The following is a 27425-nucleotide window of genomic DNA, read 5'->3' on the forward strand; positions in this document are numbered from 1 at the left end:
GATTATTCAGTTATTACCATTTAAGTCATGCTGATTTGTTATTTTCAAAACTAAAACCTCTGCACTTGAGAGACTGCAGCTGGCTTTGTGAGGCCTCTCCACTGCATTTCGGTCAGATTTGGAGGGAAACCGGAAACAACTCAAGTTTGTGTCTAACAGATGACTGAAACAATGATGGAAACTGTTTATGTGTAAAATAATCTTTAATAAATGCAAGAATGCCACGGTCCAATAGTGGGAGGCAAGAGGACTGATATCAAAATGCAGTTGAATTTTGAAACTTTAGCCTTGAATTTGAAGTGAGGCACTGATGATAAGAGGGAGTGAATGTTCAGACGACCACAAGCTCACATCTGACCATCTGTCTTCCTCTGAAAGATGCCCCACATACAAAGATGCACTCCAACACAGGGGTTAGTGCGGCATTCCTATGAACAAATTCAACTAGAAGAGTCAATGTCCTGCAGAGAACGCATGACTGCGTCTGCTCTGGAAAAGTCAGGAATAATAATGGAAGATGTGCAGGATGTGGACCCTACGCTTGAAGCTGAATCTATTTAATGAAGATTCAGCTGGATGTCACTGTTCACTCTTTGCCTGTCAGCTTAGCACTGAACCTGCTCCTTTAAAATTTCACAATGATTTGCTACCAGCAGCAGTCAGTGGGGACTGTCCTGTTTAATACTTTGAGACCTCAGCGTGGTATTTGATATGGTCGATCAGAAGCCGCTTATCACCAGACTTGAACAATGGGTTGGGAGCCTGGTTCCCCTGTGCTTGTCTTCCTCCACTGGCTCCCTGTCAGTTTATATGTCCATCAGGTCCATGATGTCTATAATGGTTGTTTCATTAGTTTCTACTTCACTCACTGATTTGATCCTGATCTCTGCTTGGGTACATGCATGATTTGGTTGCCTGCTTTGTTGATCTTGTCTTCTTTAAACCCTTTGGTCAGCTCGTGGTGTTTTAAATGTGCCAATACATTTTAATGACTTAACATGACCTGGCCTCATATTTGCTGTGTGGTGATTGCATTTAACACATTTATTCACACATGATTTAGTAGTGTGCCACCAAACGAAAATAATGAAGGTCTTAAAACATGATTTTGACACAGGGACCCTCTTAACAACGGCAGTGACCACCTAAGAGCTTCATAGCCGAGTAGTGGTGCTTATTAAGCAAATTGTGAATACAAGTCATACAAAGCAGCTGACACACAGACAGCGTGGAGCTTCTGGAGCATTCGCCCTCTTTTCCTGGTTGGTAGGCAAACTTTGCAGATGATGGTAAAAATCAGTTAAAATTTGTTGACGGCTAGACTTTTAGATCTGGACCCTCTAGTGACCTCACAGGGAACACCTCCAGGGACTATAAGAATGTCCAGTTGGATCATTTTCTGGTAATTTAGGTGGACACTTTAAGCCAAGTGCAGGTACCCTCACTCCTTTTCTAATGCAGTCGTTCTCTCCACCCGCACCTGGAGGAAAACCTCACTCAGCTGCTCCTGCAATGCTGAGTTCTGCTTCAGAAGGCTTTGTGTATCCAGGTGTCACTGTCTCTGTGCACATATCCAAGCTCTGTTTGCTGCTTCCCCCTTGTGGTTGAAAAGAGCAAAGCACAGCAGTCATTTCCTGATGTCCTTGGTCTCAATTCCCTGCTTTAATTTCTTCACTTTACACGTCAGTTTACTTAGTGTTAGTGTGTGGAGGCATGTAGAAATTCATCTAAAACAAGTTCACTTTGTAAACAAGATAGACTTAAGACCTCTAAACAAAACCAACTCGCAACAAAAACCAACAAAGCCACTCTTTATTAAGTAAAAGAACAGTACAGTTGGACAACATTAAAAATAAATGACTTTGTTGGTGTTTAAAAGTTCTTTAAAAACAAGAGACCCAACATGACTTGAGGGGAATGTGTGTGGTTGACAGACAAAGAGAGAGAACTCATTTCATATCATGATTGTGTTTCAGGTAATGGGGCTGAGTTTATGGAACTGTATAATTCAAACAGCTATGATTTTGTTTCCTGTGACTCTTGATGAAAATAAATTATGTAATGTCAGACGGGTAGAAGTGATAAGCTGCAGCTTCAGACTACAACCTGAAGCCTGAAATAAGTTCAATTTTGGTTTCAGCAGAAATAAAATAAAAGTCAAACAATTTCTGATGTCATGTCTGCTTTCGTTCTGTGCTGTAGAGACGGAAACATTACAAAGACACACGGGTCTCTCAGCTTTTGATCTCTACCCCTGAGACCACCAGTTCCTCAGTGTAGGAACTCACTCATTTATCAAGGTGAACAAGAACACTGGACGCTTCACTTTAACTAGAAGTCTTTGTGCTCAAAATTAAGATTATAGAATCTTTCAGATCATTCTGATGGCATACAGTTTTTCCTCTGCACTGTCGCCAAGTGCTTGCTCATGAGGGAACTGTTGGGTCTCTGTAGGTGAACAGTTTGGTCCTGTAATGCTCTGTATGGAAAGTGTCCTGATACAACTTCTGTCGTGATTTGACGCTACATAAATAAAGAAGGATAAATAAGTGAAACACTTTTGTTCAGTGACTCATTGAAGAGGAACTCCACACAAAATTATTTATATTTAAATTGTTACACTGTACAAGTACCCACACAGATTCATGTTGTTTTTTCCAACAAAGCCACATTGGGTGTAAAAATAGCTTTTCCTGCTCAAAATTAGCTTGTATGTGTCTGCTTGTCGAATTTTCTGGCTCCTCCCGAACTGTGACATAGGTGGGACTCTTGAGTCGTGTATCTTATGTTGACTGTTCTCCAAGTACCACTGTCTGTGCCCCTCACTCACAGCATTGGCAGGCCTGATCAGCACCAGTTGGAAAACGGGATTGATTCCTCTTCAGTGGCTGTAAACACAACACCACTGGACCTTGCAGTGAGAGTCTCACAGTTGCTTCTCGTGGTTGGGTAGCTCCGACTCCCGGCTCCACATCGTCCATGCTACACTGAGTGGACCCCCGACCTCCTGTGTCATACACTATACAGCCACACCTCCTACGGGCAGTACCCCCAACTTGTTAGGGGGACTGCCAACCCTCTTATCCTTGAGAGTCATTGCTAAGAGTTGGGGTGCAATCATTGACTGCACTGAAGTCAAGTTTTTAGTTTGCAAAATAACTCACCCCAGTATGAAAGTGTGTAAGTTTTTTTAATCTTACAAAAATCCAGTTTTTAAAACAAACAAATTCAATGATAGAGAACATTTAAAAGATACAGTTCAACTAGAAGAAAATGAGTATTTTAACAAAATATAATTCATGCTGGTGCTACACAAGAGGGAAACCATGTGTCGTCCAATGTTTGTGGCAAATTGTCATGACTGATCTGCACAGACCAGTCATCAGCAAGAAAATGAAACGCAAACAGGCTCAGGTCTGCTGTATGAAACATTAACATACCAGATTATTGCAGATTGTTTTTTTGCTGAATATTAAAAAACACAAACAAGCAAAGGGCATGAAGAGAGAGTAAAATCAAGAGAAAAGCAGATGAAATCCATCTTGAAGGTGGGCCTGCAGGTTCCTGAACAGTTCAACCCCTCAAAAATGACTGGCTGGTGTTTGCATTTGTCAGAAGCATTTTCTATATTGCTGCCTGCCAAAAACAAAAAGAAGGAACCACTAAAACATTTAGTGTGTTTTACATTATGCAGTATGTTGGTAAAGGCAGGTAATCAGATGATACATTTAGTACAGGAACTCTAAAACAGCGTTGACATGAAGATACACAGATTTATATGGGTCTGCAAAACTATTTCTGCCTTTGATCTGAAGTAATAATCCCCCTTGTATAGAGGCTCTTAAAAGGCATTCTGGGAAATAAAATATTTCTGACTAAAGTAGACTAGGCAGGTTGATGAATTAAGACGTCATCGTACAATAACTGGTGGACATCGGAGACTGACTGTATCTGAAGGAGAATATCTGATTTAATTTTTCCTTTTATGTCCAAAACTCAGTGCACAGTTCATTTGCTAATCAGAACCTGACTTTCAACAAAAAGCTTTAGCCCAGCTTCACTTTACAACTATCTATTTGTATCATTCCATCCACCTCACGTAGGTGTTTTCCAGTTTACCAATCCAGTTTGCTACTACCAAACCATCCAGACATCCAGTTATTTTACTGCATAATGCAGTCATTTTAGCCATGCACAATAAGAGGAAAAATTGACTTAAGTAAAAGCAGCTACATTTCCAGTCTGTCTTCTGATCAAAATCCCAAACTTTCAAAACAAAATGCTGTTAACTGCTACTGAACAGAAGACATTAATAAATTTGGCAGTTTAAATGATTAAATGGAAACAGAAAAGGAAAATATGTCTTTCCCACCACCCCTTTCTGTCAAGAGAATACTGCCAAGCCACTATTTTCTTAAGTTTATGGAAATTTAAACCTGCAGTGAGGGACTTTTGTCTCCCCCTTCAGGCATTAAAAGTAATTGCACTCTGTCGACATGCTTGTAATGTCAAAGGCTCCATTCTGAGATTAGAATTGACTCTTTTCGATGGATGAATTGCTCACTGCTCATAGGCACAGAACTTATGATGAAGAGTCACAAGTGGGCAATGCTTCATTTCAAGGTCACGATCCAAAATGCTTGGAATGTACGGAGCCCCAGAGTGTTCAATATTAAATAAACAAATAAATAAGTAAAATCAACAGTCATATGTGTGATAGATAAATAAATGAAACTATAATTCTTAAAATAATTCATGAAATGATTCAAACTCATGGTTCCAGTCCTTGATTGTGATTGTTGAATATACCCTATGAAAACACACCAACGCTGGGCCCTCACTGTGGTGCTGAGTAACAACCCACAGATGAGCCCTGCTGGACAGGAAGGTGGCACCAACAGTTCTGTGAAGCTTACAAGCTACAGATTAGCTACTGTGTCTGTGTTTGGTTACAACAGCATCTAGTTTGTGTATTCAGGATAACGTTGGCATTGTAGTTGCTCTGGCCAGAAGTAGCAAAGTGGCTAAATTTGTTAGCAGTTGTTGAGCTTGCTAAAATGAAATGAAATGAAACTGCATTGGCCTGCGATTGAGTCCCGCCTGGGCTACTTCCTGCACATCACCCTCTCTTCTCCCTGCCTTCTCTCTCTCTCCAGCTCTCATGATCATTATTATTATTGTTATTATTATCATAATTCAGAAATGGTTGGTTCATTTATATATTTTAACACACACACACACAAATACATATATAATCATATTTGCTCATATGATTATTTCTTTCATAATGCCTTTTTTAATTCATTTAACATTGAACACTGGGGTTCTGTACAGTGTGCTTTGTGGGCCAGTGGAATCAGAAATCATGAAACAGAAACAATGCATATGGCTTCATTGACTTTGTTTGTTTTCCCAAACTGTGACAGTGCAGCACTACGTGCTTCATGTATTTTGCACTACTGGTCAGTGTTGTGATGTCTTCATTTATATACTGTACATGGTTTGCATTTCCTACAAACCAAAGGACAGAAAGTAGGACTGAAGCAATATATTGTTCAGCTGATATATGAGGCTGACAATGACCTTAAATTAAATATTCTACATCACACACTCAGTGTAACCCATACCTGTAATGTAGCACCATTACCATGATCAATAATAGCGTTACCATTCATATTTTATTACAGTGTTAATGTTAGTGTCTTGTGGTCCAAACTAATGCTTCAAAGGCATTTCCCCTCTACCAAGAATGCTAAGAAAAAGAAATCCAATGGAAGCTCGGAATATTTGGAAGTTTCTGTCATTTTTGGCCTGAAAATGCTCAGTTACTGCATATCATGGAAAATATAGTTAAAGATACACACCCTTGTTTTCTTCAAGTGTTAAGTATAAACCTCAAAATAAGGAAGTGCATCTTAAAAATTGAACTATACTTAGCTTAACGTATTTGACCCTGAGCTTCAGTCCTGGTCATGGCCATGACAGGGCAGTGTAACCTTCTGCACACACAGTGTACTGAATGAAGTGAAAGAAGCTGACCAACCTGAAAGCGATGCTATCACTAGCCTCCTCAGAATGATGTGTGGGCAGAAATGCCTGGTGGTGACTGCTGTGAGAAACAACCTTTCACTCCAGTTCAACATGTTGAGATTATACTTAGATGGGTGCCTTTCAAACACACTGCAGTCTTCATTCCAGTGCAACTATTAAACACTGAAGTAACTTATGCATTGTGAGAGATTGTGCATTGTGGTCGATCTAATGAATCCCATTGATGATGTGATTGTGCAGCATCTCCTGTTCGTGGTTGTGCAGGGTGGGGTTCACTTCCTCGTCCCTCAGCCGAGCGTTCTTCCTGATCTCCTCCAGGGAGTAGTCCTTCACCAGGCTGCCATTCTCAAAAACAGTCACCAGCAGGTCCTGAGGAGCACAGAGCACACACAGAGAAATCATCAGGTACAGAAGGATGAAGTTTATTCAGAAAAACAAACCACCAAATGCATTTAAGCTATATCTGATTTAAAAGGCAAGAGTTGACAGCACATAGGGGCAGAAACAAATCCTGGTTTTGCATTTGGTTTAAAATGTGCCTCATCATTGTCCCCAGCTACTGTACTGTAATCTTGATTGAAATATATGTATATATATATATATATATATATATATATATATATATATATATATATATATATATATATATATATATATATATAATTGAAATATAGCATAGTATAATGTGTTCTGTGGCTCAACATCTGTAAATACTTCAAGTATAAATTAGACAAACCAAATGCTTGATGTACAGACACCTGGAAATAGAGAAGTATTGCTGGGCAATCAAAAATGAGTAATATCATTGAGAGGAGTTCAGGTAAGGGAGAATGGTTACAAGGCGAGGATGGAGCACCCAGGTAGCCTGATGTTCAAGGTGCGTACCACACATCCACATCATGCTCCGATCCATTCCAACCATAACCTGTTGTTTTATGTCATTCTCCACTCACATTCACCATGTTTCCTGTCTCTCACTGCAGTCCACAAGCCTCTATTGAATGACTTTGTTTTTGTATGTTTTTATATTATACATATATTATTACATATATTTATATTGTAATTATAAATAAAGCCACACATTTGACTGTGAAAATTAATATTCGATTTTGAAACAAAAAGCAGGCAGAACACGGCGGATGAATGATGGAGAGCAGTCACGAAACCAGAGTTTCTGTTGTTCTGTTGTTGTTTTATTTTACTTTATTATTTTTTTCCTTTTTCACCAGGAAAATTCTGTTGAAGTTGAACATATTGAACATATGTCCAGTGAAAATAATTCCCAAGTTAGATAGTAGTTAGATAAAATATCTTGTAAATTGTTTGCTGAATGGTAAAACAAGTGAAGAATTCAACAACACTGTCATGACCCGTGCCATGCACGCCGTTTTTTTGTTTAGTTTTCTCTTATTGATCTCTGCCGTTGCCCCATTCAGTTATTAAGTGTTTGTCCATGTGCTGTCTTTGTTCACATCCAGGTCCCGTTTCATGTTAGTGTATTCCTAGTGTTGTCTCAGCCGTGCCTTGTTCCTTGTAAGTGTATTCCTAATGTCTTCTCAGTCATGCCATGTTTTATGTAAGAGAGTTTTTGTATTGTCTTAGTCTCTACCCTTGCACCATCGTGTTTGTGTTTTGGTAAGTTTCCCATTGTGTGTTGTCTTTGCCTGGTTTTTGTTACATCCTGTTTTATTTTGAAGGTTCTTGTTATGTGTCTTTGTGTTGATTTACTTCCTGTGTTTTCCCTCCCGTGTGATTGTCTGATGTGTTTCACCTGTTTGTCATTAGTGTTTCCTCCTTGTGTATTTAAGTCCGTGTCTTCCCCCTTGTCCTTGTCGGGTCGTTGTCTGTGTTACTTCGCTGTATGCGCTCCTCATCAAAGTCATAGACATAGTCCGTGTCACAGTTCAAGCCTTAGTCCCCATAGTGAATGTTTGTCATGTTTCATGTAAGTGTGTCTTGTTGCATTGCCTTTGTTCATGTCCGTGTTTCTGTTCAGGTCTGAGTTGTTCCTTTGTTCGTCTCTGTCTATAATTTGCCACAGTGCTAGTTTAGTTTATCGTCTTGTTCTTGTCTTTGTTCATGTTCATGTCTTGTTTTATGTAGTGTCCCCGTCCTTAATGTTGTCTGCTATTCCCTAGCTGTTTTTGAGTTTCCCAGGCCATAGTTCTGTCGTGCGTGTTATTTGTTTGGAACATTAATTATTTAGTTTCTGTTTTCTTTTTCTAGTTCATAGCTGTGCTGAATTGTTTTCCTCTTTTAAGAGTGATTTTCTGTTTGATTACTTTTGTTATTTTGATTCTGGGTCCTCTGTTTTTAGGAGTGTATTTTGAGTTGCTAGTTTTTCATATCATGTCTTTGTTCATGTCCATGCCACGTTTTATGTAATTGTTATCTAGTCTTGTCTTTGTCTATGTTCCCCGTTGTGTCTGCATCTGGGTTCTATCCCTCACAGTTCCCCGTAAATCCCCCCTTCCTTACAAACACGTTGTAGGATTTAGGTTTAATGTGTAAATGTAGATGTTGTACATCTCTCGTCGTATTGGTTGTCCCTCTTATGGACATAATACGCAGAGAAAATAATTAAATGTTCAAACATTTGTGTTTTTTTAGGAGGAATATTTGAACATCATTTTTGGCCAATTTTGACCTCCCTGTAACTGATCAATAGTTTAGAGCACATTTATAAGCAAAAATGCCAACATTAAATTACAGCTTCTAACTGTGAGGATTTTCTATTTTAATTCATGTACAAGAGTCAATTGAATAGCATGAGGTCCTGAACTGTCAGTCAGACAAAACAAGCAGACAGAAAGCATGGTCATGTTTTGTTAGTAAGCAATTTGACCAGTATAGAAAAACAGGCTAATTACTCTGGACTCTTAAAGAGCCTGTCATCTGTTTATTAGTCTTCATGTTTTACTTTGATTATATTCAAACACTTAGTATGAGTTATAATACAGTAATATTTAATGTCGGCAAGAGTAACAATGACATGCTGGGACTGACCTCTTCAGGCTTGCCTGCCCCTCTCTCTACTGTCTCTAAGAATCCATCAGAGTTTCTCCTCAGTGATAATCGACCCCTTTTTGACCCCTTGGAAGGGTCAGTCACTGGCTGCTTGTACACATCCATCTGGAAGAACACATACAAACAAAAGATGAAACCTGAACCAGGACGTAGCTCTGCAAAGGTTACTTCCTTCAGTCTGACTCAGGACCAAACCTAAAATCTGCAAAATTTTATTTTTTTAGTGCTAAAGTGCACCTTTAGCTGATGATGACCACTGTTATTCAACAAAACTTCACCCATCATCCAAACAGTCAATTCTGCATTCAGAGAACCATATTGGCTGCATGAGATTAAAGGAAATTCAACGTTTTCAACTATTTCTTAAAACAATACCCACATGAACAATAAAATGTTGTTGTTCAGAATAATGGTTGGAACTATAAAACAGGGCCGAGATGAAACAAGGTACTGCCTTCATTTTGTCTATGAAGTGGTGTGGTTAATTGTTTCACAAAGAAGGTCATATAAACAACCTGTTGATAATCAATCTCTTGCAGAAAACTGTTTCACCCTTCCACTTACACCCTTGCCGTTAGTCTCCACATAGCTGCACTTGAAGGCACAGCTGAGTGTATCTCTGTTGAGTTTCTGAAGCAGAGAGCTACCACAACCGAAGAAGACGTTCTCAGCACTCCAGCCTTCATCGCTCAGCTTCTCAAGAATCTACAGAAAACATAGAAAGGAAAGCTTCAAACACAATATAAGATAAGGTAAGATAAACTCTTTATTTATCCCCAGCCGGGGAAATTTGGGTATTACAGCAGCATGTAATAGCAGTTGGAAAGAAAAATAGCAACAGAGATTCTAAAAACAAAATACAAAATAAAAAGTGGAATATATATATATATATGTGTGTGTGTGTACATATTATCAAGCAAAAGTTTACAGTAATAATAATAAGAGACATCAACATGATTTATATTTTATGTTGACCAGGGTAATAAGCTTTGCTTCCTTTCAGCTCAAGGGTACAAGCTTTAGTGCATGTGTATAAGAGCTCCAGTGTTCTCGTACTGGCAGTACTAGAAAAGGAATAAATACACAGTAGGAGCATTTCAGAGCACTTTATAGGAAACCAAACTAATAATTCTAAATAACTGTTTTGACCACAACAAACACACATAGTGGCTCTCAGCAGAGTAGAGAGTTCTATCAATGCAGACCACTTTAATGCATCGTTAAAGGGAAACACGGGTTGATAGAGCAGTGGCTAGCACTGACTTTACATCTTCTCCTCATTAACAATGAAATGCTGGTGCATCTTGCCCAATGCCAGCTGGCCAAAGGATAAGCTGTCATAGATAATGAATGGCATAATGGACATAGATGTTGATTTTACTTGACTTAGATATGGGGAAACAGAGACTCTGTCAGTTACACGTCACGTTAAAGGTGGGGTGAGTCATTCTGGACAAAGATTATTGATTGATTGATTGATTGACTGACTGCTCATAGTACGCTAGTAGTTTGTTCTTGTTGTGTGCTGAAAAAAAATGCAGTTTCTGTACACAGTCTGTGTGAATACAGACAAAGTGGCTCAGACTGAGCCACACAACACTTTTTCAGCAACAGATGGCATTCATGCTCGTGCACACTGCACAGGACAGGGGGAAGGGGAGGAAAGATGGGGGGAGCATGCAGGATGGTAAACCTGGCATGCTAACGTGTAATCGCTTTGTGAATAGATGATAATATCAACAATATTTCTCTGGAAAGACTCACCCCACCTTTAAGAGAACAGACAGGTTTTAACAGGTCCACAGTTTAACCGAGTACTCTGTGGCATTTATTTGGAAATGTAAACAAACTCGCTCTTCTGGACTGTAAAGCTGTGTTCCCAAAGTTGTGGAACTGCCAAATCTCAGCAATGAAACAAGTAAAATGTGATCATAACTAAAATAAAACTACAAAACATGACCCAGGTAGTAAAAACTATGAAGAATTGCTGAAATAGTAGCATTTCAAAACTTTTCAATGGATATACAGTATATTATTTAGGAAAATCCCAGTGGAAGTTAGTGTGCGTGTTGCCTGCTGTGCAGTCAGCAACAGTGTTCGTTTCTCACATCGTCACTGAAACTCTTCCACACACAATAGGGACTTAAATTTCCCTTTTATTTTGGGTTGGGTAAGAATATAGGCTGAAGCTTGGTGACAGAAAGACAGAGTAAAGGTGTGTCTAATAGCTCAAGCAGTCATTTAAAAAATAAAAACTGAATATGCAACAGGAAGGAAAACTAAAATATATATATGTATTCAATAAGATGTGTAAAGAAGAGCAGGATTAACCCAGACTATTACAACAACCAAACTTTTTCTTACCTCTTCCACTGACTTAAGGTCAATGCCGTCTCCTTGAATAATTCGCAGGTAAGAAGGCAACACCTTGTAGCCCACAGAGTTCAGAGAACAGCCGAAACACTCCTCCAAAATCTTGATGACCTACAAAAGGGATTTCAGTTATTTTATAATATATAGTTGGATTCATTCATGTAGGTATTAGCCATGTTAAAATGGAGCAGTCTGAACATTTTACAACCTCAGTTTATGTTCATTGTTTATGTTCGTATACGCATCGCACTCTAAGGCTAACAAGATGTCAATAACCTGTCCATACCTCGCCATGTGTCGAAGCACAATGACACATCACAGTTCATCGTATGTGCACAGATGTCACAATACCTGATATTCAACACAAGGCAATGAAACAGGAAAACAACATAAAAGGAGGTCCAGCAGTGAGCAGAGTCAGAGAGAAAACAGCCCTCCATGTGCCAACAGGAGTAAGAGAAAGCGCACAGTTAACGCTGCATAATAACTATCACTCTGACAAAACACACTATAAACAATAAGAGTCATGGACAGGGGTGCACTTCACTGGTCTGCAGGTACGCATGCGTGACAAAAATTAGAAATGTGGTACGTCCAGTGGTTTCAAAACACACATTTGTGTTCCAGTCAGCAACTAAATTGGGTCCCAGTCATAGAATGGACAATGTCATACATGGGATCACTTGTAACAGACGGTGGTAATGCAACACTTATGGGTGCCGACTGCTATAAAACTCAACAGAAGAGCTCAACACATTTGACCCAATGAGAGATACCCAAACAGGTGCTTTTTATACAGACTCAAAGAATTTCAATCATCCATTAATTGACAACCGCAAAAAGAGTACATGAAAGTGGCACAAGATATTAATCTAATCTAATCTAATCTCGCCCACTTGCTACATGGTGAAACAATTTGAATGAAGAACAACAGCAAGCTCTATGTAGTGTTTTTCTATTAGCGTTTCATGCACGTCTTATCAGACATAAGACTCTATGCTGAGGGTTTTGCTTTACTGCAGCTGCTAGGAGTGAATGTCAGAGGAGCATATTATTCACCTGAAGGGCAAACACAGATGATGCAGAGCACAAACTATCAGTTTTTGAGCACCTGCTTTGTAATCACTTTATCAGTTTCTGTAAAGGGTAAATAGGTCTGTGGATGATGCAGTGTCATTATGTTTGCACTCAGTTCTTCAACACCACTTGCCACACATGTATGGCTTGTGTCTATTGATTACAGCTCAGTGTTTCATACGATTCTATCTCCCACACTGTATAGTTCTCCAACTGGGAGTCCAAACATGACTGTGGACCTTGGACTTGTTGCAGGAGGCATGAGGTCAGAGCTAACAACAAGTTCTCAGAGTCTCTGGTTATTAACACTGGTGCCCCACAGGGAGGCGTTCTGTTGCAATGAATGACTGTATTTGCCACTCTCAGTCTGTCAAGCTGTTTAAGTTTCACCTTTGGAATAACTGTGGTCTGGAAACACCTCAGCACGAGACAGGAAACGTCTGGACAAGCTGGTATGGACGACATCAAAAAATCACCATTTCCCTTCCTGAAATCTACACCGACTATACACGACTATGGAAAAATGGACACAATATTCTTCATGACCCCTTTCACCCTGTAAACCATCATTTTAATTTCCTTCTTTCTTTTAAAAGACGAAACTGCTTTAATTCCTGTCTGTAAGACACTATAAGGGTATGCATGCAATGTGATAGACTCTCCATAGTAGCTTGTTTTAATAATAATTGTATTAGTATTATTTTTTTTATTATGACTTTTTAAATGTACTTTTATGTTCTATGGCGATCACTGTGTGTGAGGTGGGCTTCCAGCTGTTTTTGTTCTCTGTGAGCATACAAACCTAATTCTTACTGTCTATGTTGAAAAGGCAATAAAGCATTGAATCTTGAATCTAATGGGAGTGACTAGTAGGACTGAGAGTCTCTGCATCCATGGTCATAGCTAAAAAAGTATCCAGTATGTCTACAGTTTAGTTTGAAAGAACATTTTGATGTATAAATTGTGTATGAAGAGTGGAACCTGAGGGAGAACAGTTACAAGTTTGCTTCCTCTTGTTTGTAAAACCAAAATACTGCCTGTCCAAGGAGGACTGGATCTAGGGCCACTGTATTTGGTTGTGATAGTAGAAAACATTTCGCCTCTCACTACAGGGGCGTCTTCAGTTCTAACTGACTGTTGGGGGGTCTCAGGTATTTAACATCTGTGGGGTTGTTATCACGGTCATTCATACCACCTGCTCCATTAGTGCTCCTGGCTGTGAAAAGGCAGTCATTTGAGGCCAAATGTGAATGGTTGTTAAAGTGGTGTCGTAGACCTCCTCCTCTGTTCAGAGATGATTTCTTGTTTTGTAATATCTACAACCAAGTCCAATTGCCCTAGATTCATCCCCTGTAGATCAGTGTTTCCCAAAGCCCAAGCTGATGTCTTCAAAATGTCATGAAGCAGAGAATTTTAACTTTTTTTCCTTAAAAACTTACTCAAACTGATTAATCAACTAATAATGTTATATAATATTGACTTAATGATATAGTAGCAAATATTTCATTCATCCACTGTTAGGTCTGGATGAAAAATGTCTTAGTTAGATTTCAGTGATTTCAGTATCTCCCACAAATGTCGATAATGTCTATAATCAAATAATATGTGTATTTATTTTAGTACAAAAAAATTTTGCATTTCAAGTGTGCAGTGTGTCTTGGCCTACATTCAGTCAATTAAATGTAATTTAACAAGGAAGCATGAGTAAAAATAATGATAATCAGGATTAATAATTTAGGTGTGGCTCAAGTTTTGGGAACACCTCAATAAACTTGTGGCATATTGTAATATTATTGTGTTGTTAATACATTTAAAAAAGAAAGAAAAAAACAGACTGCACATGTGTACGTCTAAAACTGTGTGTCTTGAAGTGCTGCATCTAGCTGGCGTCTAACTGGAGGGGCTCTCCGGCTCTGCTGGTTGATGATATTGAGAAAGCTGCTAAGCAATCAGACACCTTTAGAGCGGGCGCTGCACTAGCTTACCTCAATAAGAGTCTCTGCAGGGTCTCCAGAGTCTGGCCGGATGACTAGACATGAGTCCTGGCTGCGCTCCATAACTTGCTCTTTCAGCTTGTCTCCCCAGATGTGTTTACAGGCATTAAAGATGTCGTAACTGTCACTGACCACTGACACCGGCCCTGAGGAGAACTGGTCCAAGACTCGCTCAAACGCCTCCTTCTCCCTGCTCCTCCCCCAGGAGATGATGGTACTGGATGACAGGAAGGGAGTAATGAACTCAGTCTTGTGGTGCTGGAGATACTAATACTGTTTCTAACATTTGAAGATGCAACCCCTGATGCTGTTACAGTTTGCTCAGAGGTTACTGACAACTCAACTGTGCAGATAAGTGACACTCGTTCTGTATTTAAAGCCAAAATAAACTGAAAACTTGCAAGCAGAATTTTTTGTTTAAATTGATTATGATGTTGCCACAGACTTCCTTTATTGATGGTGTGTGTGTGTGTGTGTGTGTGTGTGTGTGTGTGTGTGTGTCTGTGTGTGTGTGTGTGTGTGTGTGTGTGCTGCTTACGTGCATGCGTGTGTTATACCTGTGCTCTGCTGCTGGAATGGAGAAGCCAGCCATTGGGCAGCCATAGTATCGCTGAGCCATCAACAGCCCAGCTACTGTGTCTGTGCTGCAGAAATTAACCAGGTGAGCTGCTCCACCTAATGCTGCGGACTGGAGATTAGAGATGGAAATTATGACTCACTTTGATGTTTCAGTTTCTTTGAGTTAATGTTTAGGGTAAGTAGAATTCAGCAACCACCAATCTGTAACAGCCATTATTATCCTGATTGTATCTGTGACTTTTGTTTTTTTCAGTGAGCTTATAAGCAGGTACTAACATGTTGACAACTGAACTGAAATGTGCTTTACTCTGACAGAGAGGGTCTGACTTCAATTACAATCAAAACAACCCATGTAAAATCACAGATGTCAGAGAATATCTTCTTTGGAGTCAATCATCCACACTAAGTTGTAGAAAGCTGTTATTACCTGACATGACTTGTTATGCTTATAAGTGACTAATCAGTAAGTTCTTTCAATCTAAACTTTGTGACCAGTGCATGTACATTTGGATTTTCTATGAAAACAGACAGACTTTTAAGGAATTTCGCTGATTCTCTTACCCTTAGCCAGAGTGACATTGATTATGTAGAAATTCCTGTGTTAAACAGAACACCAATAGCAGCAAGTTGCAAGAGACACAAGCAAAACAATAACTCCATTGGTTTTGCTTTCAAAGATTTTCCCAACCTCACTGCTGGTTTCTCACTAAATAAAGACAAAGACAGAAAGTCTTCCTGACCTCCTGTGAAGAGACTCCTCTGTAGCCAAAGTCATGCAGTTTCAGGTCCAGGCCCTCCAGGCTCCCTGAGGTGGCCTTCAGATGCTTGGCCAGGATCTTCTTAAACTCTCTGGATATGGTGGCTACTGTTATGGGATACCACATTTGGACCAGCATAGTCTACAGCCAGCAGAAAGGGGCAGTTAAACAAGGAAACAATAATATCGCCCTGTTGTTCTTTGTATACTGCTGCACAACTGATGTTTTGGTGGTTGTAGTGAATGGGTGCAAAGGAGACATGCAGAGGTGGGAAAGAAGACTGAAAACTCCAGACCACTTGTCTCCATGTGTAACACTAAAACAACATTTCTGGGTTTACCTCAATGTAGTTGGTCAGCCAGTAGAAGTTTGGATCTGTGTTTTCCACAGTGAAGAGCACATTGCCTCTCGGTATTATCCTGCCCTCAGGGATAGCTTTAATCCGAATAGGAAGACGGCCGTCGTGTTTCTGACACAGGAACAAACACATTGACTTCAGGTTAGTTACATGATGACGAATGCCTCTCTCTGTGAATCTGTCTAGACAGACTGACAGTTGACTCTTTGTATACCTCAAGGACTTTCCTCCAGCCTTCCTCATCGAACACAGCCTGCTTGAAATGCATCTGGTAGAAGAGCTTGGCTTCCTGAATTTTCTCCTCTGTGACCACTGGGCCTTTACAGAACACACCAAGTTACAACCACATATGCAGAAAATCATACAGAGCATGCCTAGCCTGCACTTCCATCAAACCACATCATCATTAATAGTCACCAAAAGTTTTTCTGTTTCTACATGGTGCTGGATTCACCAGATCATTTTAACTCTGTCTTTTGAGGTGTGAACTCTCATAAATATATTGTGTACTACTGGCTACTGTTGAATGAGGAAGCCCTGTTGCTTTGCCATGTTGTAAATCATGATTTGTTTTTTCTGCCTTTGGCCTGTGCCCTCAATTTCTTTACTTACACTGTGTGTTTTTATAATTTGAATGGGCAATTATAATCAATAATTCAATAATTCCTCAAGGTATACACAGGAATGTTGCTGGGTAGCAGTTTTATTAGAACATACTCCCTTCCCTAATATTCTCTTTAACAGCAAAGTGCCCATAAGCCCAATATTTTACTCTTTTCTTCTTATATGTTTCTGTCAATTAATTTTTCAGGTCAGAGGAGAGGATGTGAATGTACCTGTGAGGTACTTCTTCAGCAGATACTGAAGACCAAAGAACACCACCTCATTGAACTGGGAGCCTTTCTTGCGTCGGCATTCAAAGTAGGAGTAGATTTTGCTGACGTTTGGGGGATATTGTTTGTAGTGTGTGATCTGAAAGACAAGAAACAGGCAGAAGTCAATCATAGGTTCCGAAAACTTTAAACATGTTACAATGTAATTCTAATAACCCCCCTTAGTATGACAGTGTTAATTTGTCACATTCTAATCTCAGACTGATTTGTACTAGGGCTGTCAAAATTGGCCAAAAATGATGCTTAAATAATCCTAAAAAAACCCCACATAGGCTCAAATATCTGTTTTGCATATTATGTCTATAAGAGGGAAAACAAATACAACTAGAGACGTACTACTTGTCTTTTAAAACATCTACATACCTACAGTTAAAAAATAAAATGATGCCCCATACGGTGTTGTTGAATTGTTCGCTTGTTTCATGAACTATATTTTATTTTCAATCGATGAAAGTCACATTGTGTGGAGCTTCAGTTAGTGCTGGTTTACATATCCTGGCAGACTTCAAGGTCACAAATAAACGGCAGCAGCTGGCAGCCACAAAACAGGCTGCAATGTAAACCCTCTGAGCGTTTGCACATTAATGTAGGCCCACTAAAACTGTTTGTTTTTGCCACTGACAGGATAGTTATTCTAATGTCTTACAGGAAAGGATCCCTGAGGTGACAAACCTTTTTGTTAAAGAGTAAGAACTGTTCTGTTTAGCCAGAAACATCAAAGTCACCAAACTCCATTCACAGAAACAAGAATTTTATCAAAGAGTGGATGCCTCAGGGTCCCCCAGGAAGAGCTGGAGGAAGTGTCTGGGGAGAGGGAAGTCTGGGCTTCCCTGCTTAGACTGCTGCCCCCGCAACCCGGCCCCGGAGAAATGGAAGAAAATGGATGGATGGATGGAAGAATTTTATCACTTCATTCAAACGCAACAAAGACAAAATAAAACACCAAAAATGTTGTGGGTCATCTTTCACTGTTCCAACAACCATCACTAACTCTAGTCTGGTTTATTTTCACATCTATCTTATTTTCAGCAGACATTATGATCTGGGAGGCTGAAATATGTTGGACTTCAACAGACTTTCTTGGTAAAAAAGCAAAACAGTAGTTAATGGACAAACAAACAAATTGTTTTTATGACTTCTATCGATCATGCAGTGCTTTCAGTGCATCTGTGATGGTGTTTTTTATTTTTTTCCACAATCTAATGTTAAGTAACTTTCAGAATCTAATGTTGATTTTTTTACAATTTTAATATAAATTCAAATTTAGATTATCTGTCGACAGCCCCAGGTTGTATTGTCAAATAGTTATAGTTGCTGCTGATTCATGTATCCTGGAAGATTTCAATGTCCCAGACAAACGGCCACAGCCACAAGAAAGACTGCAATGTAATCCCCCTGGGTGTTAGCACACCATCAATGTTTGTACAATAAAAGTGTTTTTGCCATAGACAGCCTCGGGTTGTTGTCTGACAAAATTATGGAAAGGATCCCTGCGGTGATAGGCCTTTTTGTCAAAGAGCAGTATCTGCTCTGTTAACTTCAAACAGCTGTTACATCACCAGACTTCATTCACAGAATTTCTGGCTCAATTATGTTGGACTTCAACAGATATTCCCCACAGAAGAACAAAACAGTAATAACTGGGCAACAATAGTTTTTGTGACTTCTGTCTGTTGTGCAGTGCTTTGAAAAAAATAAAATAAAATAAAAACACAATTAGCACACTAATGATAAGATAAAAAAAGGAGGATTCTCTGCTCAAAGTGATGCTTGCGTATTAAGTAAAGATGTTTACTGGATGGCACTAATGAAACAATAAACAGCAACAACCACTGAGTCACTGGAAGAAATAGCTTCATTCACTCTATATTCTTCTGCCTCATCCTGCCTGCTATTGAAAGTTCCCAATCCTTTCCCCCTTGTCTAACTTCAAGAGAATATTTTATTTTATATTAAGAGCAAGATTATTATTATGTTTTGTGACAAGTTCTGTGAAGTGGGTTTGCCTGTATGCTCACAGTGGTCCAGGGATGTAAGAATCCAATCCAATCCATCTTTATTTATAAAGCACAGTTTAAATAAAACTCAAGGTTTCCAAAGTGCTGTACATCAAAAATAAAATAAAAAAATAGGCAGTAAAAACAGATAATAAAATAGAAACATACTACATAAAGGGTAAAATACCTGTGCACATAAAATAAACAATCTAAGAGGTGATAAAAGCCAAGGAAAAGAGGTGCGTTTTAAGAAGAGATTTAAAAGTGGCCACGGAAGGGGACTGCCTGATGTGCATCGGCAGTTCATTCCAAAGTTTAGGGGCGGCAACAGAAAACGCTCGGTCCCCTCCGAGCTTCCGCCTTGTTTTGGGAACCCTCAGGAGCAGCTGGACCATGGTGATGGAACATCCTGAACTTGCTGCTGTCAAAAATGCACTGGTCTTCTAAAACAATAAGAACTTCATTTCAACTGATTTTGTTTTTCTTTGAACTATATGTATTTTTGGTTTTTGCCATTAGGATAAAACAAAGTGTTTGTTTGTTGCATTTTTATCACTGAAACAACCGCTCACAACTTGATACCTCTTTTCTTTCATCTTCTTCTTTTATTTGTGTTAATGAGTCTGGCTACCATTGTGTGACTGGGTGAATGCAGTCTTGTGTTGTTAAAATGCTGACTAGAAAAGTGCTCTATAAATAAAGTCAATATAACATAGTGTTGTATTGTACACATACTGTCTGTTACTAATATGTACATATATCACATACATAAATGTATCATATATGTACATCATATATGTATATACAATGCTACATATACTACACATAAAGTCTATTATTAGAGTTGTAGCTGTTGCCTTCTTGCTCTCTCTGTCTTCTGTTGTGATTTGGCGCTATATAAAAAAAATGAAATGAAATTGAATTGAATTGTTATGAACTAGCCAGTCAAAGGGGAATTTGGTTGCCAGAAGAACCTCATTTTCACAGTTCATATTAGGCAAGGGTGGGGACCCTTTTTCCAATTAAGGGTCATTTCAATTTTTATAACATCCTTTGAGGGCCATACATATATCACAGTAACCTCCTGCAATCTCTGGAACTGATGGCTGTAATGATGATGATGCTACTCACAGCTGGTTTTGCAGCTTTGGGTCAGTCAGTCTTGAGCAGAACTGAGTCTTTGAAAACCAAGTCAGTTTTGTAAAGAGCTTCTTACAGTAGTAGGTCGAGGCTTTGCAGCTCAATGATTTCCTGTTGTAGGTTGTCAGACACAGAGTAAATATGTTCAGTTCAAGCCTGAAGGAGTTTTCACACTCAGCAGCATATTCAGATGTCAGAGCAGGCTTTTGTTCCTGCAGAGTAGGAAAACGCACAGCTACCTTTTCCAGTTGCACTTGCCGCAGCTTTAATTTCACTCGATTTGACATTTGACAGCAGAGAGCTGAGAAGCTGGCTGGAGTTTGAGGTTCAGCTCTGAGAGGTTCTTGGTAATGTCCACCAGGATGGCCACACAGACACTTGTTATCACTGAGTTTCCATGACAGTTTTTCCCTTCTTCTCCATGAATCAATCCAGACAAACTAACACTTTGAACTGACACTTTGTCAGACTGCAGTCTTGTGAAAGCTGCTTTTTGCGCACCCTAACTCCAACGAAGAGCGTTAACTTTTTCTAAGCACATTGGTCGTTGCATCTCATCCAGGTTAGCATGTTTGTAGCTGTAATGACTCTTGAGACTGGCCTTTTTCATCACAGCGACTGCATATCCACAAACTAACTTAGACACACAGGCTTGCCCTTTACTTAAAAAAAAAAAAAATGTTTTTCTTGATTCTCTTGGAAAGTGCAACACTCTGCATCAACATTCTTTTTGTTGAGAGCCGCCACAAAGCATTGATGACATCAGCTGTTCTGTGTGTGGTGCCTTCAGGGACTGAACTGCTTCTACTACCATTTTATTTTATTTTCTTTATTGCTGAAGAAAAGTATTTGGAATTTATGAATTGCCTCAAAGGTAGGATCAAACAGTCTTGGAGGTTGGAACATTTTTGTATTACAAGTTTTCTGAAGTGTATATTTAAGTATGCAATTTAGGTAGTAGCTAATTAACTATGTGCTTATTTCCATACATTTCTAAAACAGAGATCTGAATGTGGGATAAAGTCAGCTTCATAATTATTGTTTCATTTTATTGACATACTTAAGTCAAAGGCTTTTACAGAGGGAATTCTGGATATCTCTTTTTATCACTTCGCATGTTTTTTCAGAATAAAATTTTATATATGAACAAACCCCTCTGTAAGAAATTCAGAATATATATGAATAAAATTGGAAAGTTTGGTGTATGTTCCATACATTTTTAGACAAGAAATAAGACATGATCAGGGGAATAGGGTAAAAATAGATATCACCATAAATGTCCTTAGTTAATTACTTACACTACACGTTTGTAGTACAAGTTGCAATCCAGTGTTTGAATGTGGAAATGAGGCACTATCTATTAAATACGTGATAATTAACATAAATGTCCAGAACGGAAAATTTGACCTAAAATAAATGGCTATGTATGTATTTTGGACACATTGGGTGTCTTTCCACTAGTCTGACAGAAATAAATAAAATAATGTCAATAAATAAATGTAAAAATGCCCAAACTCACAAAATTGACCGGATAATAAAAAGAAAAAATATTAATTTCAGCAGTAGGGTCTTCCCTTAGGCAAAATCAGAAACAGCTGTGCCCAGCCAGACTGTGGCAAACAAATGTAGTAAAAACTCCATGGAAATTGACGACACCCTAAAAGATCTGTCTCTATGACATGGTAGTAACATTAGGAACAACCATTTTCACTCTTCTCCACACTACCCAGTTATTATTTAGCTTTAACTTGCTGTCATACAATTTATGCAACATGTTTTAAAAATAGTACATTCACACTCCAAACATGATAAAAATGCAGAATGCACCTTAAAATTACTAAACATCTGGTGTTAATTAACCAGAGTGTTTAAAATTTCAAATTGGCACGAGCATCCCAACACCACAGTGTGAATGATGTCAACAGTACAGTTCCTATTATAATTAATTCCAAAAAAAGAGCAGAGTGAGTCACAAAAACTTTCATTTCCATCCTTTGTTGGTCAGTGGAAGTGCCATCCTTCAGTATAATCTTTATGTTTTTTGTGTTCTGTCAGTATCCTGAAAACCTTATCCCAAAACTTGATGAGGGGTGGTGGGGGTAGGAAAACATCAGAGACAAAACATGACTGAAGAATAAAACATCAGCAAGAAGGAGGTATGTGCACACACCAGCATGGTATTATGGTATTAGCATGCTGTTAAGAAACCAAATCCAGGGTGTAGTAAAGTATTTAGAGCTGAAAGTAGCAAGGCACGAGGCCATATCAGACCTCAGTGAATTCCTCAGATAACTAAGTAGTGAAAGCTAAAGCTCACAGTCTTCTAAGACCGTGCTGTGGGTTCATACTGGATATAGTTGTTAATTATTACGTAATAGTATTATTAAGTTAGGTAAGACATTTCAGCTGAAAAGAACAAGTCAAGACACATGTAGACCATTGGTTGATTATGATGTTGTCAGCAACATCATAATCAACATCATCACTGCTGAGAGAAACCAACTATGCAAGCATGGGTGATGAAAGCTGGGCCTCGAGATTGTAGAATGCATTCACATCAAACACAAGACAGTCATATATGTCAGGAGTACAGAAAAGGTGGAGTATCCAAGGCATAAGGGAAACTGCTCCTCCTCTTCCTTTGCTGCCTTGCAGCTGAGGCTCATGGGAAATTCAGTATTTCAACAGATATTTGGTAATAAACCAATGTATATTGCAAACTACAATTCTAAGCTGGACACTAAATGAAAAGTCATAGGATCACCAAAGTTCTTCCCAAATTTTGTGCCAAGCCATTCAGTAGATGTTGAGACATTTCACAGGATACTGGATTTTTTTTCCAGAGATGAAACGTAAGAGAATCAACAAAGTCACTAGGATTTATCCCATGAATATCTGTATCAAATTACATGGGAGCCTGTCGATATTTGTCCAGATACTGACACTGGATTTTTGTGGGCCATACTGACGTTGATATGTCTTTTTTTATTTGATCACAGTCACAATTTCAAACTCTTTATGAGCCTAATTAAAGGGATACAAATCAATACTTTTTTTTAATGTTATGCTTTTGTGTTTTAAAAATACTCTCAGGCAACTCTGCAGGAACAAAAGCCTGCTCTGACATCTGAATATGCTGCTGAGTGTGAAAACTCCTTCAGGCTTTTGGTGAGATGTTTCAGGACATGAAAAGTAAACAAGAGGAAGTGAACATATTTACTCTGTGTCTGACAACCTATGACAGGAAATCAGTGAGCTGCAAAGCCTCGACCTTCTTCTGTAAGAAGCTCTTTACAAAACTGACTTGGTTTTCAAAGACTCGGTTCTGCTCAAGACTGACTGACCCAAAGCTGCAAAACCAGCTGTGAGTAGCATCATCATCATCACTATCATCTGAAATCAGACACCTGGCCAAAGAGCAGCAGTTCCAGCTATCACAGAGATTAGTGTGACATATATACACCAACAGAAAATTACCAGCCACTGGCTAATATTGCTAGCCTAAATATGCTAGTTACCGGTCTCGCCATGCTAGTCACCAGCTTCAAAAAGCTGAAAGTTGAAATGACTGCCGGCCTCTTAGGTACCTGGCCAAACTTATCACTGGCCAGATCTGTAGCTGGCATCGGCAGATAGCCTCCACCGATTTCTCAATGGTTTTAATTTTGTCTGTTATCATGCACCATAAATACCAACACTACATGTCATTATAGTTGACCACAGTGTCTCATTTGAGTGACTAAAATGCAATCGTCAATGCAAAACCTAGCAAGACTGAAGTATAAAAAAAGTTAAAATGATGAACTACATGGGAGGCAAATTGGGTCTTGTTATGTGAGGACAGTGTTTCAGTAGTACTTTTTAAAAAATCATGTGAAGTACTGTGCTATAAACCCAGTAACCCCAGTGGACATTCAGATGAGCTCATCACTGTGTACCAAATCAGTTTCCATTATGTGATTGTGATGACAGACACATTGGAGGAATCCTCTTGGCTGTGCTGCTGCTTTGGACTTGTTTTCAGGGGTCGTTGGAGCTAATAAAAAGGCTGGTTGGTGATCATGCAGACCTTTGCCATTTGGCTGCAGTACAAACCTCTGAATGACATCTAACAGTGACATCTAACATTTAACTGAGCTGAGCATATGCTACTATATATACCAGCACAGCCCGCCTGAGCAGTGGACTGACTCACAGCTGTATTCAGGTTACAATTTGACTGAAATGAAACTGAAAGTGGAACAGTCAATGAAAGGTTGGGCTCTGTGATCCACTCAGCTGTCTGTACTGTAGACTAGGAACTGTTCATACTATGCATTTAAACAGAATATATCACCATGACTTGCAATTCAGAACTAATGTCTGGATTCATCAAACTGAAGTCTAGGTACTCAGACAGGGCTTCCATGGTATCCAGCCAAAACAACTCAACAAAACACTTTCTGTCACATTATTCGCTTCAGGTTAGCACTTTGAGACAAATTTGATTGTTTTAACCTTTAACACCATTTTCTTATATCTATGAAGATTCTCTGGCATTTCTCTGGATTTCTACACACACACACATAGAAGAAGTAGGCTCTTCTGCTGTTGACTTTCACGGAGTACTCCAGTATTACTTTTAGGGATATACCGAACCAATTTTGTCAGTTCTGATCCTGTTTGATACCTGAATTTATATCTGCCAACACCAAGTACTGATCTGATACCAGTTTTTAATGAATAAGCTGTATGCTTCACTGTGTGGAAGAATAAATACACAGATACAAATTTACTGAATTGTCATTTACTATTAAAACAAAACAGCCGTGGAACAGCAATTACAATTCGAGAGACACGTTCAATGCATATAAAACAAAACTTGCGTTTAAACTCAGTAAAGTAAGATGTGAAGAATACTTTTCGTATTGTGGTAACGCAATCGGGGACTTAAGTTACATTGGCGTCAGTAAAGATGTCTATAGATAGCCGTTCCTTCCAAGACATATCTTCTCAGATACAGTTTCGTGGAGTAAACTTTGATTAAATGCGATTGGGACTCTACCCCCTGTAACCCCTGCTCGTAGTTTTAACGAAGTGGAGGGTCTACTAATAACAACAATACACACCATACGGTGTAGATAACTTACGGTACCGCTGGTGTCTCACTTTGAGTTTATACAGTCATCTATTACAACGTTGTAGTACAGTCAAAACAAAAATGCAACGGCTAACGTCTCTGGTGATGTGCAGTGGTATCTAACTTAGGTTGGTGAAACACCGAACCGAATATGTAGCTATCCGTATGTCAAAATAAATGTAATGTATTTACATTTGGGAACAGATGCCGCAAAAGGAAAGAAGAAGCGGTCCACTCACCTTGTAAGAATCCGTCGCAAGCAAGAAATTAAAATCCTGTGCTGCCATTGTCGCTGTGGATGAATGAATTCAGGTAACGTTAAATGTCACTTCGGTCTCCGTCTCCTCGCAGCAAGTTAACAAGAGAGCGGCGCAGAAGCCGGACCAGGCAGCAGAGGAAATACAGCCTCGACGTGAAATTGTGATTTTTACAGCTGTATTTATCCAGTGAACTCAAATTCGGACGTTACGGCACTGCTGAAACGATCCAATAGCAGACACTCGGTCGGTTGGGGGGTTGTTGTAAAGGGGCGGGTTTCGGTACGCATGGCCACGCGCACGTCTCCCACCGCCTTTATGACCTGGTACGTCATGCTGCGTTCAGGTACATATAGGATTTTTTTGGAAAGAAGTTAAAATGACACTCCAGTATTTTGGACAGTACGCTTGATCTAAGCATCAGATTTGTCTATAGTTTGTTTTGGCTTATCTTGCATTTCATGTAAATTTAAAATTGCTTTCTTAAATTCAATTATAATTATTGGAATTCCATTGGATTGGAGTTTGGTAAAGAATGGGAGCACTATCTAGTGTGCGGACTCCATTACTTTGTGTGTTTACTGAAGGCTATTTTTCAGTTTTTCTCATGTATTTTATTATTATTATTATTTTTTTGCATGACTTTTGATTGGCGCAGCACGCTCTTTTAGAGGGAGGGCCACTCCGCTCACACACATATGTCACTACAATGGAACCAAATGGCACTAAAACTTTTGAGTTTACCAAGTGGAAAACTCACGGATTATTCTGAAAGAGTCACTCTTCTGCAGTACTGTGGAAGCAAAGTCTGGAGTTTCCATGAGAGCGACAGATATTCCAAATGGAAAAATACAATATTCTACCATGAAGCTCATTGATTACATGCTGGTTAAAAGAATCTATTGCAGTCTCAGGATCATCAAAGGCCTAGTCATCAGTAAACACAATGATACATTCACATACTCAACAAATACCCATTTGATTTGACGGCTTTAACAATCCAGGAAGTGTCCACGAAACTCAACCAAGATGGCAGATATTGGCAGATATTCCCCTGCCAACTCAAGTATGAGTGGAGATATCACGAGCCAGAACTGTCTGGTGACTTCACAGATCCAGATAAACTGAGAAACCTCTAGGAGGTGTGAGCACAATAAAAATGACATGGTAAAGGAAAGCACTGCTTCCAAAAAGAAAAAGGTTTGAGTGGGATCCTGTAGACTACGACAGAGGGAGAGTCTAAAAGTACTTTCTGCTCTCCTGCAGAGCAGAGGCTTCTCCTGCTTGCTCCTTGCTTTACTGAAATTATTTTAAGATAAGATAAGATAAAACTTTATTTATCCCAGCAGTGGGAAGAAATAAATAACAGCAGAGGTAGAGAACATTCCAAAAAAAAAAAAAACAGAATACAAAATAAAAAGTAGACTATGTACAGTATATGTACATATTATACAAGCAAAATGGAATTTGACTATATAAAAGAAAAATAAAATATGTAGAAAAAAGATATATGTAAGTACATATGAAATATGTAAAAAGTGTGTATTGGCCCAGTAGCTATGGAAAAAAAAACAAAACAATGTAAGCTGCCTTTCAATTAAAAATAACAATAAACAGTGTTACTACTATTGCACAGAAGAATAAAATATACAAAACACTAAATGCTATGTAATATTGCGCATTTTGCTGATATCCTTAGGGTCTTAAATGAAAGAAACAGAAGGCTACCACCAAATTTTTATTTTTTGGTAGAGAACAGAGACTGACTGAGAGCTTGGTAGAGAACAGAGACTGATTGCACA

General features: G+C 39.0%; 1 protein-coding gene across 1 annotated transcript; it reads right to left on the minus strand.

Moving 5' to 3' along the window:
• Nucleotides 1-3174: 3174 nt before the first annotated feature.
• On the minus strand, nucleotides 3175-25865 carry nampt2 (nicotinamide phosphoribosyltransferase 2). The gene is made up of 11 exons (XM_041952125.1): nucleotides 25606-25865; nucleotides 17054-17189; nucleotides 16432-16535; nucleotides 16200-16328; nucleotides 15842-16000; nucleotides 15080-15210; nucleotides 14514-14739; nucleotides 11443-11562; nucleotides 9643-9783; nucleotides 9058-9183; nucleotides 3175-6420 (listed from the first exon to the last, which is right to left on the minus strand). Exons 1-11 carry the CDS (start codon nucleotides 25651-25653, stop codon nucleotides 6259-6261), a joined length of 1482 nt encoding a protein of 493 aa, XP_041808059.1. The 5' UTR covers nucleotides 25654-25865; the 3' UTR covers nucleotides 3175-6258.
• Between the last annotated feature and the right edge of the window lie 1560 nt (nucleotides 25866-27425).

This window comes from Chelmon rostratus, chromosome 2 (assembly GCF_017976325.1).
Source record: "Chelmon rostratus isolate fCheRos1 chromosome 2, fCheRos1.pri, whole genome shotgun sequence".
Taxonomy (NCBI): Eukaryota; Metazoa; Chordata; class Actinopteri; order Chaetodontiformes; family Chaetodontidae; genus Chelmon; species Chelmon rostratus.

Coding starts and splice junctions, on each gene's coding strand:
- nampt2 (XM_041952125.1), bottom strand. CDS start 25,653: ATGGCAGCACAGGATTTTAATTTCTTGCTTGCGACGGATTCTTACAAG. Junction 9,784..11,442: donor ACCTTAAGTCAGTGGAAGAG/GTAAGAAAAAGT, acceptor TGTTTTCTGTAG/ATTCTTGAGAAGCTGAGCGA. Junction 6,421..9,057: donor GGGCAGGCAAGCCTGAAGAG/GTCAGTCCCAGC, acceptor TGTGCTCCTCAG/GACCTGCTGGTGACTGTTTT.